Raw genomic sequence first — 17075 nt, 5'->3', positions numbered from 1 at the left:
TTAAGAAATTCTGAAACATAAAGCAAAATTACGCTGAAAAAAAACTGTTGTTAATATTACATAGAATTTATTTTTTCTCATTTCAAAAATCTGCAAAAATGTAATTAAAAAATGAAGTCTTGAAACTAATTTAAAATTTATTACGCATATTTTATAGCTCAATTAATTATATATAATAAAAACAAAATCAAATCAGATGATTTGTTTTAATTAAAGATTTAGAATTTTCAGTTTTTCAAAAAAAGATCTTTTGAACCAACTATTAATATTAAATGTAGCTAAATAAGGAAATGGTATTTTTCTTCATAATAAGATTTTTTTCTTCATGTTTCTTCAAAATAAAGAAACACATCAATACTAATCCTAAACAAACAACAACAACTGGATGATATAACAAAAACAATTGAAAGATTATACGATATACAATACAAGATAATATCTCAATTATTATTGAAAAAATAAATATCGAATATGGTAATATTATTATTATTGGTAATGATAATATCGTGATAATTATGAAATACGTTATTATAGTAAGAGTGCTAGTTTCATTAAGTTTCTTTTTCGAAATTATGACAAAGGCAATTTCTTATTTAAGAAGATTAAAAAGAAAATTCATTTTCCGTTGAGAGAATTAAAAAAAATTTATTGCAAAATATTTCGATTTGTTATTAAATATCAAAGTTTTGTCACGTTCTTTTACGATATCAAAACTATGATACCACCCAGAGTTCGTAATCACTGATTTTTTAAAAGCACAATCGTTATTTTAAGTTTAAAACATGATCGCCCTTTACTTTTTATAAGCCTTTAAATGAGACAATTTTAAACGAGAAAATATATATGTATATTTTTTTATAAGTGTATTTCTGCTATAGCTATAATTTCTAAGGCGAATGTTTCTAAATTTAAAATGCCATTTAGCACCTTCTTTGACTAACAAATTAAAGTAACTTAGTTTTGAAAATTTTGCATTACGCTTTTTCTTTTTTAATTACTTTTTGGCACTAGAATATGTTTAAGGTTTTTTTTTGGGAGGAGCTTGGAAAAAAAATTGGAAAAGGGCGTAAATGACCTGCTACTGTTGAGTGTAAAATGATATGTTGCAAGGCTGGAACAAAACAAAAGTAAAAAAAGGGGAAGCTACTCAATTAGTTCCACGCCAGTTTGAAAAATGGCTTTGAAAAAATATCATAAATCGAAAGAGTTAACAGAGTCTACTTATACGCCGGGGTTTTCTGTTAAAAGAATATTGGGAATGCTCGAAAAAGTGTTTCAAGCAATTTGCGAAAGCGCCTTGCCAAATTTCCCCAAATCGATTTCTTGAAGGTTCTTCTTCCTACTCGTATGTATCCTAACTCCACTTATTTTTGAAACTGGAATCCATCAGCAATTGATGAAGACTAACTTTGTTTATTCCTAAAACTTAGTTTGCTGTTTGGCCTGATATTGGATTTCCAATTTCGCTTTTGGTCGTTTTTTTTTTCCTTCTTTCTCCCACTGACTGATTTCTCTCGCTAAATATCTAGAAGCGAGCACAAACAATTGGTTTTCATTCATTTTTTCCCTTCATCCCCAGTCACCAGAAATTGAAGTATTTTTTTCTTCTTCTTTTTCAGTCAGTTTTTTTCTTTCTCAATATTTTAGCGCAGAATACAAAAAAAGCCACTTGTATCTCCTTGCCTATTGATTGGCGAGTTCTTTCCGTGTTGCTCGCCAAAGAAGCGGATAAAAAAAAGAACAAAAAAAAGGAGAAACAAAAAAGGCGGGAATACAAATCCAACTTGTTGCCACTGCAAACTAATGGGATTGAATTCGTAAACTTTTTTTTTTGTATATACATTTTTGCAGGAGCCTTTGCTACTTCTCCTTATTTATCTGTAGTTTTTTTTTCTTTCTCTATTCTTTCCGGATCAGATTTCCAAAGAAAAACGTTTTTCATGGAGCTAGAATTCGAATTTTTTTTTCACTGTGTAAGAAGATAGTATGCAGGGAGTGAAGAAGGATAACTTTCGAACAAAAAAAAAAGCAAACGATAGTAAGAAACGGATAAATTTAAGATATAGAACTGTAATAGAAAACTCTCTACTAAGAAATGTGAATCAACAAAAATGGCAACAAATATAAATATATATTGAGGGTTCCATTTCTCTCACAAGTACCGTACATCAACTTTGGAGATTTATATATTTTGAGGTTATATATACATTTCCTTTTCCTGCATATATCCATGGGGGTTAGCCATTTTTTATTTTGACTTTGTTATCATCTAAAAAAAGAAGCTTTATCGAAGCAATAGCGTTGACTGATCGCTTGTTGAGCTTATTAGAGTAGCGTTTCGGGGATTTCGATTCCAAATAAAACGATTTTTTTATAACCATCGAATGATTTTTCGCGTTTTAGAGAGATTGGTTTTCTCGCAGAAACTGTTACAATTCATATCCAATCGAGAAGGGGTAATCGGGTTATGGAAAAACACCATTCGGAATGGGCAAAGTTCTTTCAAAAATGAAGAATGGTGTTGTTATACAAAATTGATGGACATTTCGAATTCTATATTGGGTGCATTACTTACCCAGATTAAACAAAACGATAATGTGTGACAATGATAGTAGTTTTTATCATCAATTGAAAAAATATACTGGTTGTTTATCTAAAATGCCGATTTTAATAAGAAGTTTCAAAAAATTTAGACGAAATCAAATTACTATACATGTGCTAAAATTATTTTATATATACTTCTTAATAACGTATTCACACATTAGCGGGTTTTTTTTTATTTACTCAATCTAAAAATTTCATCCAAATGTGTATTTTTACAAAACAGGAAAGTTCTTAAACATTATTTTTTTTTCTAAATAATTCAATAATCTTAATCAATATCATAAATCATCTAAATAAAAAAGATAATCTGGGAAATAAAAGATAATAAATAGGGATAAAAGAGATCTAAATAATAATTTAAACTTATGTTTCATTCTCGTTNAAAAAAAAAAGAGAGAGAGAGAGAGAGAGAGAGAGAGATTCCTCTTACAAGTAGAAGGTAGAAGTTAATGTTGTTCTAAACTTATATCTCTTACCAGTGTATTATTTTTTTTACTTCGAGCAGGCAGGTAATATCGTTTATGTTTGGTGCAGTGTTATTCGGTAGTAATATGTTAAGCATATCACAATGGCAATTTTATACGATATTTTTTACACGAGGCATCGTTTCACCTTTAAATAACATCGTAAGAAGGTATAATGAAATCTATTTGTTTCGCACGAAAGTAACCCACTTAAAAGCGTGCGTCTTTCAGATTCTTTTTCAAATTTTCAGAAAGTTAAAGTTACACTATAAAAAATTCATTATTAAATTATGGTGAAAAGTACCGGTACTTGGGGTACCGTAATTACTTTATCCGTAATTTGATCTGGAATTTCTTACAGTGTAAAGCCCAGCACTCACGGGGAGATGATTTAACTCGAACCTTAGAAAATTAAATTAATGTTCACAATCACTTTTAAAAATTTTGAAAGGTGTCGTAATATTGATGTAAAAAACGTTTTCTTATTAGTATAGCAACTACCAGGATATAAGATTAACTCTAAGTAAATAAATTTTGTTCCGAATACTGCTAATTTAAAATTTTAGTTCTGAAAGGAATGCTACATGTAAGCAATGTTCAACTTTCTTGCAACAAAAATGTACTAGTTTTACTTTTTCCAGATGTGTTCAAACCCAGTAGATATTATGCAAGTAGCTTAACAGTGAACCTGTAATAACAGTAATACTGTATACATATAATCAAACAAAAAATACTGTATACATAAAATTAAGCAATACTGTATACATAAAACGAAACAATAATACTGTGCAAATAAATAATAAAAGCTAAATTAATTTTGCTAACTAACTTAAATATTTTTGACAGATTTTTATAGCTTGAATAAAATAAAGTAATAACATCATTTATGACATTTTTCTACTCGATGAAAAATAATTTAATATTGCTAATAAAATAAAATATTTTTTGACCGATTATAACTTGAATAAAATGAAATAATAGCATCCTACATGACATTTTTCTACTCGTTGCAGATTAATTCGAACAAATATTTTCTTTCTGCAACAACCTAAAACTAATTAAAAATTCAATAAATAAAGTACAACTGATTTTAAGGGAGAAAAAAAGCTTAAGCTACACCGCAGTTTCTTACTTCATGTCCAATTCGTCGTAAAATCTCCGCCATTTGCATAAATTGCACGTGAGAATGCCAAATCCTTCTGCTCAAAGGGACCAATTAGAACGGAAACTGAAAAAGCACGGTAAGAGTTACAGTTAGTATTATTAGTGTTCCTGTTTCTTTTGACAAAGCGGTGGAATGAAAAATATTAAATAACTTATGTAGAATTCTTTTTCTTCTCTTTTTTACGGTGTTTTTTTCTTTCTTCTTCTCTTCAAAAGGATTTCGTGGGATTTGGAGATCTAAAAGATGAAATTGGTTAAGAAATGAATAAGAAACGAATGAATTCTTAGAAGTTTTATACAGTTTTGAGTACAGACTTTTTGTCATAATTTTCGGATGAAAATATTTTATTGTAGAAGTATACTCGATTTTATGATGTGCCTTCAAACCTAATTAACTTCTGAAATAAATCATACTAATTATAGTAAAATGTAAGGATTTAAACAGAATTTAAAATAATAATTTTTTTTTTTATAATTCTCGACATAAATGGGATTAATATAGTTATTTGTTATATTTCTGTTATTTACAATTGAGAAGGATAAGTTTCATTAAAATTTGAAATAAAATTTAATCTTTTTAAATATTAAGTTTCAAAAGATTAAAAGCAGACTATTATGCATACATGTAGATAGATTATTTTGAAATTTAAAAAGAATAAAATGAAATATCAAGGTTTGTATAAAATATAAAACTGTTTGTAGTATAAAGCTTTATATAAAAGTTTTTATATAAAGGTTTATATTTAACATATCCTTTTAAAAATGAAAAAATTAAAAATTCAATCAGAAATAATTTTAATAAGAAAACGTTGTAATTAAACGTTATAATTTTAACTCAATAAAATTTTTATTTGTTTTAAACCTTCATAGTTTCATAAATGTGAATAGAGAATATAGAAGAAAATACTTTTCAATGTTTTTTCTGCTTACATACTTTAAGTACACTTATTGTATACTTAAACAATACATTTACAACTATAAAGATTTAATTTCTAATGTATTGTATGTTATTATTAGCAATTTCTTGTGTTGAAAAAACATATCCTATGGTTCTCTACTAGCAATTTTGCAAATGTCATATATATAAATTAAATGAAAATATGTTAGACTCAAAATAAATATTTCCTAGTATTGTGTAATTTTACTAGTTTACTAGGTTTAAAGTTGGTACTTAAAATAATTTTTCAGTATTTATTCTTTTTCTAATGTTTAAAGTAACAAGTATGATGTTTATAATTTTTAAAGTCTTTTTCTAACTTTTTTTGTAGTTGTTAAATCTACTACTTTTTCTCTCCGTGTAACTCAAATGCGTGTTAGTTCCATTTAAAAAGTCCTCCACGATGGCTAATATCTCCCAATACTTGATCCAGGAGTTCCCCGGCTTTAGGATTGGGTTCAAAATTACAAGGCCCGCGGAGTTGAAAATTGGTTGGCGCAAACTCAAATTTGGGTAAGCTGTTCACCGACGGTTATAAAATAAAAATCTTTATCTCCTTACTTAGATCTACATTTTAAAATAAAATTTAATATTAAATTTTATATAATTTAATATAAAATTTAATATTCACTTCAGGGTTTGGAAGAAACTATTTCTTTCAGAGCACTAGAAAAAGCTAGAAGAAATGGAAAAAACTGGGCAAAATGGAAGAAACTAAAATTGTCGATTATATTTTTTTAACGAGGATTTATAATAATAGTTCAAATTTTAAGAAAATAAATTTAATATAGTGCAAAAAAGTAAAACATTTTCATATTAATTTTTTTTCCGCAAATAACTATTTGCCTAATTATTTGTATTTAAAAAAAATCTATGTAACTTATAAAAATTTGTTTTGAGTTTTTATTTATGATGTCCTGATTTTCCTAAATAAATATGTATACCTTATATGTAGATAAATTTATACATTCATGATTAAATGAACTATTTATACTCACAATGTTTTTAGCTTACGCAACATTCTGTTTAAAGGTAGAATTATATAAATAATAGCGAATGTTATGTATCAATGTATTAATTCTAAAGTTTTAATATCGTTAAAAATTTTCAAATTTTAAAATCTTTATAGTAACTTTTTAAAGGACAGTGTGTTTTCTATAATTTTAGATAGTAATTTTGTCTTTAAATCATTTCTCTAAAATAATTTTTTTCTTGATTTTTTAACAATAAAATTAAATTTAATTTTTCGCCCTAAATTTAGAGTATAAGTAAATTCTAAGCAAATTCACTAAATATATCGAAATATGGGGTAAAAAAAATTTAGCTTTGACATTTATATTTCAAAGTTAAAATGTTTTATTTTTAAAATAAAACTTGTCGGTTTGAACGCAATTTTCAGTTCAATTATTTAAAACAGCTTTAAAATCAACTTAGTAAAATCTATTCTTCTCTAAATTTTATAAAATTAATTATTAATTTAAAAATAAAAATGTAGTAGTTTAAAATAAAAAAGTTACGTTTTAAAATCCTTTAAGTTAATTTTCCAAATTATATTTAACTTAGAATATTATGATTAGGTATGTAAAGATACCCTTAGTATTAAGAATTATTTATTGATAAAAACCTTTCGAATACCTTCTAAGAATTGTCTTCGTATTTATACTGAACAGCATTTGTTTTGGAAAATTAGTTTTCTGTTTGTATTGTAGTACTATGTGAAGCTAGTACAATATCTGATCCGTAGTATAATACAATGATATACAATTATGGTTATGTTATTTTAAAAGTACTTTATAATAGTAAAATTGGTAATAAATTAGTGATAATAATTATTATAAAATTAATTCCGACAATACTTCTTTATGCAAGATAACAACTACACTTGTTTAGATTTCTTAAAAAATTCATTAAATTCATTTTTATTTCCAATTTTTGCTTTCTAATCTTTGCTTACAATTTTTCTATCATTTAAACTAGATTAAATTATAAAATATTTAAAATTTAAGTTTTATACTTGATGAAAAATTTAATTTGATAACGAAACAAGTTGACCACTCTGGTAAGTTGGTTAGCCCCTATTATCAAGAATCGAATTTATCTTTTATAATTAAAGAGAGCAAAAGTTTTGTAACCTGACCATCCTTCTATCTTGACCATCCTTCTATCTCTAAACCTTGAAATAAGTCAAATTCGAAAAGTTATTGAATGCTATTTCGAACCCTTCATAGATTGATGAAAAATATAAAATTTTTCATAATATAATATCGATTAGAATTTTACTGAATCGGTTAAATGGTATTCAAACCTAACATAAACGCCTTTGTTATTAAACCATACGGGAAAATATAAAGGGCTTTTGCAACAAATATGTTTGCAGCAACATAGATGACAATTTATATTTTAAAATAATTATATTATTACGATGCTAAGGTTTCTAATAACAAACATGCTCTTGCGTGTTGATGTTTTAAGAAATTATTTACCATAAATGATTGGACTACATCGCTAACATGATATTAACCGTATATTCTAAGTGACATTTGGTTTAACAACAATTAGTAATAACAATGAAATAAACAATTCAACTGACAATTAATTTTGTATTGCAATTTTTCATTCATTCAGGCAATTAACGTTAGGTTTAACAACAATTAGTAATAACAATCCAATAAACAATGCAATTGAAAATTAATTTTGTATTACAATTTTTTATTCATTCAGGCAATTAACTTTAGTTTTAACAACAGTTAGTAATAGCAATCCAATAAACAATTCAATTGAAATTTAACTTTGTATTACAAATTTTAATTCATTCAGGCAATTAACGTAATGTAGAAGAGGATTTCTTAATATAGTAAAGGAAATAAAACTTTAATGTCAAGTTAGAATTTTTTAACACATTCATCTCCATTTTAACTGGTAACAAAACAAATAATAAATACATGAAAAACATGACATACTTAAGAATAACATGATCTAAGAAATGATACAAAGGAAAAACAATGACTCATCCCTCCTATTAGGTGACTACCTATCAAAATCTATCAACTATCTAAATCGACCCCCTCCAATATTCCACTTAAACAGATTTTGCTTAAACAGGGATTTCGTTAATTAGATATTTTTTTCATTATAAAATTATCTCGTAAAACGTGAAACTGCACGAAATTAAAATTCTGCCTTCGTAAAAATGATATGAAGCTGTATTCTAACTGGTTTTTACCATAATTTTGAATTACAGTCGGTTAAGGCGGAATTTTATGATCCTTGTGTATACATTGTCTCCGGATTCAATTAAAATAACTAAAAAAATGAATTAAAAGAAACGCTAGAAAGAAGAAAAAAACAAATATTTAGAAAGCTATCAAGTAAAGTATTTTTTTTAAAAGCAAAATTTTTTTTTTATATGAATGATTTTTTTTCTTCTTCTTATTGAAACGAATTTCGAATGGTAAGAACAACAAAGTCTTATTGAAAAAAACAACATTCTTGTTCCGAATTTCAGTGTTTGAGAAATATTGAAAAGTAATTCCTTGACTTGAAAGTGCTTTCCCTTTGGTAAGAGAAATCGATTTCTAAAGCGAGTGGTTTAAGAAATTCCGTTATCTCGCTGGTTGCAGGCACCAAACATGTGTCGGAAGTGGAAATCAATTCCAGAATTTATTCATTTCTATACACTCACTCTCACACACAACCATGCTGACTCGGATTAATTCATTCCTTTAAGTGAAGGACGATTCTTCATGGACTCCCGATTCTGATTGGTTCGCTCATCGGACTGTACGTTTCGGATTAGTTCGAAGGTCTGGAAAAGGCAGTCGCTCGTTTTGATTAAGGACTCCCTTTTAAAGTTTCGCCTAACGAATCCTGAGTATCGTCTGCGTATCTAGAAAGAGTTCTAATGAAGTGGAGTACCTAGATTTTCGAACAAGTAGTACAAGTAGTGCTTGTGGAAGCTTTGCTGTTCGAAATATCTTCCATTTATTTCTTTGTTATTAATGTACAAGGTGGAAATAAAATGCAATTGGCTGCTTTGGAAACATGAATGCATTATTTTAATCCATTAAAATTGTTCTTTTCGTTCGTTAAAAGCCATTATTTACTTCTTATGGCGATGGACTTATCTATTTACCAGTTTCTAATGGCTAAATGCTCGTTATATTTTTAAAAGCTTTAAGACTTAGTGATTTATTTTAAATTTTTCTTTCTTTTTCATCATTATTTCAAGAATAGCATATTAAGACAACTTATGCAATGCCGTAAGTAGCACAAATTCAACAGTACTTATTCGCGCACTAGTAGAGAAAATGATGCAGAAATAAGAGCATCAGCCCATCACAGGTTCAAATCTCAGGAATGGTTGGCCGATATGCGAATTCTTCTCCCGGTTTGTCTCAACCACAATGCTAGTGTTAACTATCCTCAGTAGTCGACGAACCAAGGGTAAGAATTTTCCGCCATCGGATTAAGCCTCGTTGGTTTTCGGGCTTTTCTCCTTAACGTAACGTTGAGGTTGGTTAATCCCATTAAAAAATCCTCCAAAGTAAGTTTGTCCTAATGCTTGAACCAGGAGTTCCACAGTTTTCTCGATTAGGCGCAAAATTACAAGAATACGGAGTTAGACATTGAAGGTCGTAAACTACAATAAAGATGAGGGGGATTTTCAGCCCTAGTTATAAAATATTGAGTTGGTTGGAAAGTTGTTATGTGTATATCATTAAGAAACTACTATGAAAGTATGATAAGCCATGTGTAAAATTAAGAAAAAATTAAGTTTAAAAATTTTTAAAAAAATCTTACAGTATGAAAATCTTAGTGTTGTATGCAATATTTGTGAACTAAATTAAAAACATAGACGTAAATAATGCTCCAGCAATACAGGAGGAGATAGTATTTTTTCTGATATTACGAAAATGTAGACATTAGAAATAAAAATAAAAACTCTAACATATAGATATGATATCAGAAATGTTTAAAAATTCTAAATCCGTACTTTAAAATTTAAAAAAGATTTCACTTTTCTTTTTCATTTTGAAAAAACAAAAGCACATAAAAACACATTCTTAAATTGAATAGGAAATATGAGACTTGTTATTTTTTCATAATTATTTCTCCCTTTACTTAGAGTTAAAGAAAATAAGTAAAAGAACCTATTTATTGAATATTGACTACCTAAAACTACCTGAACCTCGATAGAATTTTTCTTTCTAAATTATAGTATTGTGACCAGGTATTGGTTTGCTAACCAAGTAAAGCAATAAAAAAAATTTCAGTGTTATATGGTGATTATTTTTTTTAAACTTTATTAAACTTTGTGGATAAAATATCTAGTAACTATTCACTGAGTAAGATATACACAAAAATACAAATATAATAGTGATATTAACTCTATATACTACATACTTAAATCCTCGCTAGTTAAATATTATAATTTATTTTCATTATTTAAATTATATCCAACTCAATCGAAGCAATTTAAAATCATTTAAAATTTTAATCTCAAAAACTTGTGACAATAAAACGATAAGCCACAATGCGATGTTTTAAATGTTTATCTTGCTTTGTTAATAGGATACGCATGAAATATGTAAAGTACTTATCTAGAAACAATGCTAATAAGCAGTTAGAATTAAAACCATCGACTCTGAATAAAATGTGGCTTATCTTTATATTACCTCAACCCTTTCAATTCTGGAGAGTTGAAGTCGTTAATGTGCTTGGAATCCAATATGTTTGTACACGTGTTTTTTCTTTAAAGTAAATTAAAATGAAACTAGTTTTAATATTAACGAAAAATAAATAAAATATCTGAAAATTTATGAATCCGTTTTAATATTTTTACGTTTCAAAGCCACCTGAATATAATATACTTTAAATCCATTTGGGGCAGTATTATCCTGTTTTCTTAAAACGCGAAAAAATCGACATCTAAACTAGGGATGTATCAGGTAAGCGGCAATTATCCAGTTCTCAGCGCACTCGGTCATACCTTACCCGGACCGATAAATAATTTTCCTACCTGATACCGCGGTTCTCAGTATCAAGAATCTGTACTAGGAACCCTAACCCGGGTAATTTAACCAGATATCCAGTGCCAGTTAAAATTCTATCTGGTACTGGATATCATGTGATAGAGCTTACGCCTTCCAATGAGATGAACCGGATTCAAAATCCACTGATGGCTTGTCGGTACGAATTCCGCACCCAGCTCGCACCGGCCTCAGTACTGACTTAAACTATCGTCAAGGGTGAATGGACCCTGAGTTAAAGTCCTCTTTCCGTCAGGCAAACAGTATGTGGTTTTGTAGTTTTTCTCTCCTCCATGAAGTCAAAATTCTCCCAATACTTGATGCAGAAGTTCCCTTATCTTCTGGATTGGGTTCAAAATTACAAGGCTATGGAGTTGAATGTTAGTAGTTGTAAACCCGAAATTGGGTCGACTGTTCAACGATAGTTATAAAATTTAAAATTGCAAAATATTTAATTTGGATGCTTTTTATAATTAAGTTTTAAAAAATCTAAAAATAAAGCAGTTTTTTATTTATATAGGAGTGCAATAAAGATTTTCTTGAAGCCTCATTTTGTAAAATGGTTTTCTTAAATAGAAAATTATACATTTTCCACATTGAATTGCATAAATGTTATTATATATGACCTGTAAATAAATCAAAATATGACTTTGAACCAGGAACCGGTCAGGTAACTAAGTTTATGCAGAGTCCCGAACACCCGGGTTTTGCAAACCTTTAAGATCAGATACTTATCTTATCTAAATTATAGAGAAATAATTAAACCACAGAGAACCGTTGGTTTAGCTAGAAATTTGAATCTTGGAGCTTAGTTGGAGTTGGAGAATTTTCATTGAGCCAAAATGTATATTCCAACAATCTTGACAAACAGCAAATTGCTCCAGTTTCCCAGCATAATGATAATTATTTTGTTTTATTTAACGATCAATGCTTAAAAAATCAATTTGTTTTTAATGTTAGCAAATTTTCTACTTGCTGATAACTGCATCAAATATAAATGAAAAATATGTTTAAAATTTCCGTCTTTCAATTATTTTGATACAATTTACTATTTTCATTTATTCTAAAACAACTATTTAATTTTTTTAAGTCTTTTTTTTTTAAATGTTTCCGGCAAAAATCTTTCTTTCTTCTTTTTTTTTTAAGTTTTTGCAATCTCTTGGAAAATAGTGTTCTATTTTAATAAATGGAGAGCTTGGAGCCCAGTATTAAAAAAATAAAAATAATAAAAGCGTAAGATGGGAAAACACGACGTCTTCTTATAAAAATTGGCTTTATTTCCACTTGAAAATTATTTTTTTTCTTTATTTATTCGGCGCTCGTAAATTTGGAATGCCATTTCATCCATTCATTTCCTTCTGTTTTTACACCTCTTCTCATATAAAAGACAGCCAACCACTTTCCAAATATTTGCACGAGCCCAATGAAAACATTCGACTTTAACTGGGTTTTGCATCCATTCTGTCAATATTTTTTTACCCCTTTTTTTATATTCTTTTTGAACATGTGCGACAGAAATAAGAGAGAGAGAACGCGAGAGATTGTATTGTTTTCTATTTGTATTCAAAAAAGAAAAGAATATACTTTTTTGCAATTTTTTTTAAAAATCTTTTTCTTCTCTTCCTGATGCTCGTTAAACTGCTAGCGTCGCAAATGAAAATCGTCAGCAGATGTGATTAAGTAGAGCTAGGGAAAAAAAATTGTTCGAGAAAGGAATGTTCATGAAAAATGAAAGATAAAAGACAAACGATCAAAAAAAAAAANAAAAAAAAAAAAAAAAAAGAATACTTAGAAATTTAGAGGGAAAAAATTATACAGAATATTTTAAGAATAGAATGCAATAAGGCGAATCATTCTCACAAGAATGGTGCAGACGATAAAAAAAAAATGAAATATCAACTTCTGGAAATGGCAACAGTTTCTAGATTCTGCATCAACAGGCTTAGAAGTTGGGTGGAGTAGAAAAAAAAATCCAATTTTTCTCTCCACTAATGACATTCATAACGATTTTCAATTGAAGACTCCTTGCAATCTAATAAACGGAGATTTTTTAAAATGATAACACTTCTTACTTCTTCGTTTTTGAGAAAAATGAAGAACGGAAAATCGTTTGCAAAAAAAAAAAAAAAAAAGTATTGGCGGGTTTACTTGGCGAAAAAAGAAAATGATGACGGAGGAAACGGTGCCGATGAGTAAACGAGCTGGCTCTGCTTAATTTTTGCTTAGTTTCTCTTTCCTTTACCTTGCCCCACCAACGAAGTGAAATCGAAATAAAGAAATTAATCTGATTGTAGAAAAAAAATAGAAGTGGAAAGATTGGAGGAAATCGATTCTTCGGGTAGAAAAGTTAATGATTTTTTCCAAGAATACATGCTATTCTTTTTCCCCCCACTCTATTCGAACAGCAATACCCAATAAGTCGCACACTTTTTCTCGAAGATGATACATTAATCAATTTTTTTGTTCAACCTTTTGCATATTAATATTTAATTTCTTTCATTTCGGATAGTATAAATGTTTCGCTTTACTTTGAGAAATTTCTTTAGAAACAGAATAAAGTAATTAATAATATAAAAAATGCAGTAAAAAATATGTATAGTTTTGTATTTTTTAACTGGAAATAAGTTTTAATAAAGCAAAAAAATTATCTAGCAGTTCCTTTTGTTGTATTGTAATGTTTGTAATTCTAAAAAATAAATTTTAAAATACATAACAAGCAGTATTTAAATTTTAATAGTTTAAGACTGGGACAAATAATTATGCTTATAATTATGTTTTAAAAATTACCGAGACTCAAAAATTAAACAGATAAATAAGAATAATTCCATATTTTATCTAAGCAAAGCATTTTACTCCAAATATTGATAATGACGCTATTTTATTAACACCAAAGTATAAAATATTTTAGCAAAAGATTATAACCCAGTTTTGAAATAATTGTGCAAAAGTCTTAGACATATATAAAAGAATATTTCCTATGTTTTTGAAAAGCTGGTGATTTAAGGTGATATATATTTGCAAAAACCTATAGTGTCGCATTAAAGAATTTCCGAAAATTTAAGAAAACTTTATTTTACTCAAAATGAATAGAAAGTACGGAAAGAAAAAAATACATCTAATCTTGTGTTTATTCTATTTTTTAAAGTTATTGTTGGTTGCTCTATTATCAGTGGATTAGACGGTTTTGACTCTTATTTTACATTCAATTATCTCAGTGTTATGTATTTTTTAATTATTATTTTGGCTTTCTGTAATATGATATCTCAATAATAGTGATTATCGTTTTACTTTCTACAATTTTTTTTCGAAACGATGATAAAATATATACTTTTTACTTTACAGGATACATTTACGACGTACACACAACAGATGGTTACATAACAGACCCAGCTCCAGATACAACAGCAGTTGTCGATACCTGTAACCATCATCACTTTCATCATCATCACCCGAAGACTGACACACCATGGATCGCCTTCGACGAAGATGACGAAGAAGATCAAGAAGGTAGCTGCTCTTCGGATTCCTTCAAAAAACAGAGCAATGCTTCTGGTGGCGAATCTTCCACGAGTTCTTCCGACGAGTCCAACAACAGTACAGGCTGTGGCTCCCATGTTTCCAATTCTTCCTGTTCCGGAGGTAGAGGTGAAGCTACTTCCTTCCTAGTTATAGGTGACGGGAGGGCACGCAGGAGAAAAGACCCTGCTGCTCCCAGAAGAGACAGATCTCGCTATACGTGCTCCGAATGTGGCAAGCAGTACGCTACATCTTCCAATCTTTCTAGACATAAGCAGACGCACAGAAGCCCGGACTCGCAATTAGCCAAGAAGTGCCCAACTTGCGGCAAAGTGTACGTCAGCATGCCTGCATTATCCATGCATGTGCTCACTCACTCGCTGAGCCATAAGTGCAACGTATGTGGGAAAGCATTCTCTAGGCCTTGGCTATTACAGGGGCATATGCGGTCACATACTGGTGAAAAACCTTTTGGATGTGCCCACTGTGGTAAGGCCTTCGCGGACAGATCTAACTTGCGTGCGCACATGCAGACGCACTCTTCTTTCAAGCACTATCGGTGCCACAAGTGCAACAAGTCGTTTGCTCTCAAATCTTACCTCAATAAACATTTCGAATCCTCCTGTTATCGTATGGAGGGTTTGGTTGAAGTGGCGGATGACGATGTTGAAGGAGATGATGAATCTGAAGTTCCAGATACGCCCACGGAGACGCTGTAGTCCATGATATCAAGGCTTGATACCGGTGCACTTGAAGGTAGTCCCGCATAAGATACATACTTCAAGTATCAGTAGCTGCAGTGCAAGTGATAAAGTTCCATTAGCGTTGCGTATCTATATTCTTTTTCTTTTTTGACCTTCCCACAAATTCGAGTAACGAATAGAATGTAGTTGTGCTTTCAGATACAGACTTCTTTCTATGTTTTGTAACAAAATGAATCGTCGATTGCCGATGAATGGTATGGTGTACAGATATATTCCTTAGTACTTAATTAGTCTATCACATGTTAATGAAAGTATAAAATCAATCATTTATCTATAGTGCAACAGCCATAATGAGGATAATTTTATTTTTTATTGTTTATAACTACTCTCTCTATAAACAGAAACTCTTGAGAAATTTAAACCGGTAAGTTAAAGACCGATTGCAAAACGTTAATCAGCAATAACTAATTTCATGCGAATAGTTTGATTATAGTAACATTCAATAAAATAAAAAATATATATGAATAGAATGTTTATTTAAACAAATTTAAGGAAATTTGTGTCCATGATTAAAATAATTTATTAAAACTATTTCTTGAAAGTAATAAAGTTTATAGACTTTTACTTATATTTTCATAAGTTTAATTACCTTCATATATTTTTGGCCTTTATTTTAAAAATTGAATTAACTAATTAATATTGCAAGACAAACGAGTATTTTATGAACCTAATTTATGTTTGTTTACATTGATTTGTTATAGCATATATGACTTAAATGTTAAGAATATGAGTTTTATGTATATCTCAAAGATATGTTTAGATTTTTTTCATTGATTTTATTATTTACTTTATAGCATGTAGTTTTATTTATTTACATACACGTTTAACGCTTTCGGCTAAATGCGTTTAAAATATCTAGTCATATTCAATGTTTATCATTTATACCTCAAAATTATTACTATAATTTAAGAAAAGTATACCTTTGTTAAGTTTGTGCAGTAAGTTAAATGCGTGATATATTTTGCCTTAAAAAGTTTTTGTTGCTTGTATATTTCTGTTCCAAACACGCAAATTTTCAGTCTCTCTCAAATTATTTTAAAATTTATTTTTGATAATTATGGTATTATTTTTCTGATCACTTTATAATTATAAAAACATATTAATTTGAATAATTTATACAAATTACTCATTTACTTCAAAAAAAATCTTGTTTGTCATGAAGACATTTTTCCAATTTTACAGAAGAGTATTTATATTTAAGAGAAACCTGCGACTTATTGTTTTATACTGCCCGATATTTTGTTTTAAAATCTATGATAACCATAAAACACTAATACATAAAATGTATCAAAGTTAAAGAATTTTCGCTATTGCGTGCGCATTATCAGCTTTTGACAATCCGGTAAACATCGGAAGCTTTTGACAAACTATGACAAATGCGCATCGTGATCGCCGTGGTTGATTTATAAACATAAAACCGATCCATCATATCAAAGACAATGCGCCAATCGATATGGCATGCTTTAGTCTCTCTTTTTGTTTTTGTTTTCTCTGTTGCCGTAAACACAAAAGGCTTTGACACAGTTTGGCACTTAATTTATTACACTTTCCATTAAAAATTGGTTTGGCGAATAAATAACTAACGGGATACCTCTTT

The 17075-nt window shown here is 28.9% G+C and overlaps 1 protein-coding gene across 1 annotated transcript in view; it reads left to right on the top strand.

The window, feature by feature from the left end:
• The window catches only part of LOC107456893 (transcriptional repressor scratch 2), a 98753-nt gene extending 82042 nt beyond the window's left edge, over window positions 1-16711 (top strand). The window contains exon 2 of the mRNA XM_016074868.3: window positions 14541-16711. Within this exon, the coding sequence (XP_015930354.1) occupies window positions 14541-15433 (893 nt within the window). The 3' untranslated portion in view covers window positions 15434-16711. The remainder of the gene's footprint in view (window positions 1-14540) is intronic.
• The last annotated feature ends 364 nt before the right edge of the window (window positions 16712-17075 follow it).

This window comes from Parasteatoda tepidariorum, chromosome 8 (assembly GCF_043381705.1).
Source record: "Parasteatoda tepidariorum isolate YZ-2023 chromosome 8, CAS_Ptep_4.0, whole genome shotgun sequence".
NCBI lineage: Eukaryota > Metazoa > Arthropoda > Arachnida > Araneae > Theridiidae > Parasteatoda > Parasteatoda tepidariorum.
This window is presented reverse-complemented; position numbering and strand designations above follow the sequence as displayed.